The sequence below is a fragment of the Chiloscyllium plagiosum genome, unplaced genomic scaffold (genome assembly GCF_037043375.1).
Source record: "Chiloscyllium plagiosum isolate Xiang-an unplaced genomic scaffold, Cpla_swu_hap1 HiC_scaffold_10, whole genome shotgun sequence".
Lineage (NCBI taxonomy): Eukaryota > Metazoa > Chordata > Chondrichthyes > Orectolobiformes > Hemiscylliidae > Chiloscyllium > Chiloscyllium plagiosum.
In genome coordinates, this window is record NW_028270148.1 from 105,958,901 (window position 1) to 105,964,900 (window position 6,000).

Below are 6,000 nucleotides of genomic sequence, written 5' to 3' on the forward strand. Positions count from 1 at the left end.
GTGCATTAACTTATTGTCTTAACAGCTTCTGAAATGCTTTGCAGGAGATCATTTATTTTCCTGATTCTTTTGTTTCAGTTTGTGAGCACTCTTGAAAAGGCATGTGATGGAGTTTCTGGAATTTGTAAACAACAATGTGTCCTCTCAATAATGGACAAGTCTCTTATCAAATTGGCCAGACTTTAAACAAGTTTATTTCAGTCCCATTATCTGGCTCTTTTAAAAAGAAACTTTAGAAATTATTCCTGTAATTCAATGTGGTGATAACCACCATTTGTTTTACCTAACTATTTGAAAGAGTTTGTTGTACTTTAGAATGAGAAAGGTAGTTGTAACTTTCTTTTTCTCCCCTTTAATGATTAAAGGTTGTCCATCTCCCTCACAAGATAAATGCTCCTTGACCTTATATGGAGGATCTTGCAACCTTAAAGCAATGTCTCATTCAAACACAATAACAGCAGAATGATGTACATTACATGACATAAACAAATTATTTTACGATTGTAGAATATACTCACTAGTAACCTGTTACATCCTCCACTTACCTCTAGAACAGAAAGCTTCTTACCAACACCAGAATTTCCATATTAGAATATGGAATGTTAATTGCAAGGGTTGGAAAACACTTCAGAGCCTATGCACGCTCTCTAAAGGAGTGTGTTGTAAGGTGCTGGTGATGAGAGTCATCAACTCTTTTCTTTGCTAGTTGTTCACGTGACCTGAAATTTATAAATTTTCATATACTTTGTTATTCATGACAAAACAATAAGTATTTATTTAATTTATATGCCAAGCCTCTACCCTCTACAGTTAATCATCCTTCATTCCTAAGCAGTTATTCTTTTTAATTGTCTTAATGTTTAATATGCTTGAAAGTTCTTAATTGTTTAAAAATTCTCCATCACTTACAAGTTATCTTTTTCAAAAAATCTTTTAGTATTTCTGATCTCCAGTTTCATCTAGTGCAAATTAAGATCAGCAATAAAGTTAATAACAAGTCTACCTTTTAATTTTAATCTCTAGTAAAAATAGAGCTTCTCCCATAAAAATCTACCAGTTTTGATGTTTGGATTTCCTGCTGCTGTCCGTAGACTTGCTTGTTAACATTTTTGCCCAAAAATCTGAAGCAAGATCCTTGCCAATTTTTGCAAAGGTATGGTTTTACTGTTGTTCCAAATGAAAATGGGCCTCCTCTTGTAGGGTCAGCATCACGTCCTTCATAGTTCCTTGCTTATTTATGAATCACATGGGCATTATTTGCATTTATTGTCCATCTCTAATTTCCTGTGACAAGATGATGGTGAGTTGTGAGATTGAATTGCTGCAGTCCACATGCAACAGGTGCACCCACAGTGCTTTTTGGGCAGGTGTTCCAGGATTTTGACCCTGTGACAGTGAAGGAACAGGAACGTGCTTCAAGTTAGAATGGTATATGACCTGATGCAGAGCCCACATGAGATGTTCCCATGCATCTGTTGCCCTTGTTTTCCTGGGTGGTAGATGTTATAGGTTTGGTAGGTGCTACCGATGCCATAGTGAGTTGCTGCAGTAATTCTTTTGAATATTTTGCACGTTCATCAATGTACCACTCATTCCTGACACCATTTATTTTTGATATTGGCTGGTATTTTGTTCACCTATTTCCCAATTTAAGGTTTTATTATTCCTTCCCCCTTCTGCACCAGTGCCTATATATAATCCTCTCTTGAGTGGCATGATCCATTTTGTATGTTCTGACTTTCTTCTAGAGTTTAGATGGTTTATCATAGTTTAATAAATATAGTGAATGTTCCAGTTTGAAGCAGGGACTAGTAACATTGCCTTGTCTCACCATAGATATGTTTTCCACTTCTCAATTATGAAATTCTAATGATTGCAGTAGAGTTTTTGAACAAGACTACCCTTTCGCAAATGGAAGATAACATAGTGGAAAGTATCTTCCACAGAAGAACGTATTTGAAAAAACGAGCATTATTCTCAGATGCAAATAAAAACAATCTCTGCTCTACAGAATTTAAATAGTTTTAATCTAAGTCTCTCAATCAACTACTTGGTTTATGTTGTCAAATGATTCCGCTGGGTTAAATAATCATGCCCAGTAACATTTGCAAACTGGTGACAATGATGCAATATTTGCATGGGGCAGAGATGACTGAAAAGTGTTGGTGACCTACACACAACCTGCGCATTCATGCTACTTGCTACATCCTAGCTCGCCTCCACAAAGCTAACTATTACCAATAGTATTTTTTAAAGTTTCCTGCAAATGTAGGTGAAACCCTAGTGAATATTGAAATTATTTTGCATTTGGCACTAAGGATGTTGCTCAGTTCATAGGCTACACTTTCTAAGGAATCTAGAGGCAGATCCATAAAGAAAGTAGGGGAAGGTGGATTATATTGTGTATCCAAAGTATGTAGAAGTCTTCTCATCTTTGATTCCTTCTCATGATTTTTGAGTTGCATTTTTGAAATTGAGAGCTGTATTTTAATTTTTGTAAATTTTTACGTTATTCCAGTTTTAAGTTGACAGTACTGAGACTTTTACAATTGTTCTATGATCAGGCATTTAATAGCACTTTGAAATATTAACTTAATTTTTAAGCAGAACAGTTGAAAGATGTATTAGAAGTAGAATTTAAAAGTTAGGCATACAACAATTTCATTGTAGTGTTTTCTTGGTAACTTTTCTTATAAAATAAGAAGGCATGATTTGTTGTTTCTTCAGGATTATATGTAACTTCCTAATGAGCAGACCTTTGAGTAACATTTGGTGCTATCAAACAGAGCTGCAGGCCATATGTGTCCCCTGATGCCAGTCTTTTCTGCCTGAGTCCTGTGACTTTCCTGCTGTCTGTCTCTCCCTCTTGCTTCCTCTCTGTCTGGCTTTTGCTCTTGCTGTCTCTGCAACCAACCACACTTCTCCTCTTGCCCCCATTCACAGAAAAAAAGGCAAGTATTAAAAAATAATTTGACTTCAAAAGCAATTTTGAATAACTGTATTGCTGTTATTCCATTCCTATTTGTCTTCCGCTTATCAAATCTTTCTGAAAATAGATGCAGGTAAAGAATGTGTTAACAGAAAAGTAAATGTTGCACACATTCTGAGAGATATTTTATGAACAAACATGGAACCTGTTAAATTCAGGCTAGATAACACATTTGACATTGCCCTGCTGTTTATTCATTCAGGTTTATAAAAATATATTTACAAGTTCAGTCATCAGAGTTTAACACAGATTTCCAAAAGCATCCTATTTATTTTATTTTCATACTTCAAATATATTATGGTGTGTATTTTCATCACGTTAAATCATCACTATTTTGAGTGAAGCAATGTTGAATGTTGTCATTATTTCTCATGGTTTGTTAGTCGAATGCCTCAATCAAAAATGTTATTTATCTTAGAAAATATCAAGTACTATGTTTATTTTCTTATTTTCCTATGAAAGTGCTTATATAGGTAGTAAAATATAAACGTAAATCAACTCCTTTAAGTTGTGTTCTCTTTTCCTTTACAGACTTGATCTTGAACAGCTTGTTAAAGCCTTATTCAAGTATTTTGTTTCAATTAATAGGTCCAATCAAAGCAGTAAATGTTACATAAATATGTATTCAGGAATATTAAGGACATAAGTTCTGTCTTAATGTTTCCTTCTGAGAGGAAGTTGTTCCTTGATTTTATTCCTAGATAGCCTAGCTCTCAAATTTTGACCGCTTGTTTTTGATTCCAGAGAAAATACTGTGGATGTGAAGGACTGTCAAACATCTTGACCAATCTTCAAAGTGCCAATGAATGTGTGTTCCTAAAGTTTAATCCTCTGGCCATTTGTCATGCCAGTGAATCTGCTGCATTCCTGACAAGGTCGATGTATCATCTGAATGGTCAAAACTGAATGCAGTACTCCAGATGAGAAATACATGACTGAAGTTATTCTTGGGATTCTAGCCTCTTTTGATATAAAATAAGACATCCCGTTATCTTTTTGTTGTCTTAATACTTGCCTGCTATCTTTTAAGAATTTCTCTGCTTGGACTCTTAAACATCTTGGCTGCTGTACTACTTACCTCTGACAAATTGGAAAACAATCTGACATTGAACTCTCTTTTTTAAAATAATAGGGTCACATTAGCCCGCATCAAACTCAAATTCAGTTTTGTGCACTCCATCTGCTGCTTGCTCCTCCCGTTTGCACTACTTGCAGATCTTCCTTAATGCAAATCGTTAAGAAACAAATTGTGGTGAAAAGTTGATTAAGTCCATGCTTTTACTCTCTCTACTCCCTAACCACATTTTAACCCAATTCAAATTCTAACTCTAGAACTGTGCATACTCTCATTTGCTTCTAATGCTTAAAAATCTTTTGAGTTGATTAAAAGTGATCTGCATTTTTAGAGTAGTTGTAAGTGTTTTGAATCAACCTGATCAATCCTTTTCCAGCACAGGTGGGACTTGAACCCAGATCTTCTGGCTGACATACTACTCACTTATATACAGTATGGTCCCATAAACAACAACTGCCAATTAAGGAAGAATGTTGGTGTAAGTAGCTGGAGAACATCCAGTTCTTAGAATAGTGCTGTGGAATCCTTAATAACCACCTTTGGTCAGCATGGATGGGTTGGACCGAAGGGTCTGTTTCCATGCTGTATATCTCTGACTCTGATGGTAGAGGCTACACTATTACCTAATCTCATTCAAAAGGCAGCACCTCCATTTTGATAGTAAGAGAGTGCTATATCATTGCAAGTGTCAAACAAGATTGTGCAGTCAAGTGAGCCCCCTCACCCAATTAATATATTCAGTATAGAAAGTGTTTTAATTATTTCCATTCCGATGATAAGCTGAGCAAGAGTACTTGGTTTTACTGGTAACATACAGTTCTAAGCTGTACAAGCAATATTTTGCTCTATATCACTCTGAAGTTTGCAGGTTAGTGAACTCCATTATGGCAGAAAGAGAGCAATTGCTGAATAAGCTACTGATTAGTATTAGAAGAGATTTCAAAATCACTATCTACAGCCTGTTTGGATGTTCTCTTTGCACGTCTTTTTTTTTGTTGCATGATCGTTAATTTCATTAATACATTGTTACTGATTATTAGAATAGTGTGTGTAATTGCATAAAAATTGTTCACAGGAATTGAACACAGTTTCAAGGGGAAATAAAATTTCTTTTGAAATAGTAGCTTAAAAGTAAAAGCAATTTCATGTTTAGTATTTTCTTTCCATGGTCTGTTATGAGTGGTAGTGATTATTTTTAGCTCTACATAAATAAGTGTTATCGTATTATTCAGACTTCACCCCACACCATCCCGACCCAGGCCTGCCTGTCTGCCTGCCTTGGTAGATCAGTCATGTTGCCGAAATCGCAAATAAGTCCTTCATTCTCAATTTTCTTACGTACGATCAAATAATGTTAAATCAGTAAAACCATAAACAATCTGCGATACTGTTGATCTCCAGTTTCTCCTGTAGGATGGCAGCTGGTGTTACCTTGAAAATAAAATGTAAAATATATATTGATTGCTTGATCAACGTTGACTACAAAATCATGGGGTGATTATTTTTTCACATTGCCCACTGATCAGGCATTAAGGTAGCATGGGTTTGTTTTAAAATATAAATTATTTTTTGATAATGCTTCTGTTAGTATGTGCAGTTTCCTAGGATTCTTGTTGAGGTTGCACTGTTTACATATGGTAATGTGGTAATTGGTGCAGAAGATGTCATAAAACTTTGTTCCAGATGTCATTTTAAACTTAAATTGCTGAAAAATCAAAATGTTTTTGTCTTGCACTAATCAGGATGCAAGAATGCCCATTTGAGGGAAAATCCATGTTTAAATAGGATGAGTGGAGAATGCTGATTGGTTGTAGCATTGCCATGGAGAAAGTGCCAGTAAATAATGATTGACAGTTACCTGCCAAGCTTTGTTTAAACTTTTAAATAAGGCAGGTTGATTCTGGTCAGGGCACAGGCCTGAGCAATGAACCAGCTG

General features: G+C 35.4%; 1 protein-coding gene across 1 annotated transcript in view; it reads left to right on the plus strand.

The window, feature by feature from the left end:
• gzf1 (GDNF-inducible zinc finger protein 1) overlaps positions 1 to 5,205 on the plus strand; it is a 42,737-nt gene extending 37,532 nt beyond the window's left edge. The window contains exon 8 of the mRNA XM_043696562.2: positions 3,734 to 5,205. Within this exon, the coding sequence (XP_043552497.1) occupies positions 3,734 to 3,773 (40 nt within the window). The 3' untranslated portion in view covers positions 3,774 to 5,205. The remainder of the gene's footprint in view (positions 1 to 3,733) is intronic.
• The last annotated feature ends 795 nt before the right edge of the window (positions 5,206 to 6,000 follow it).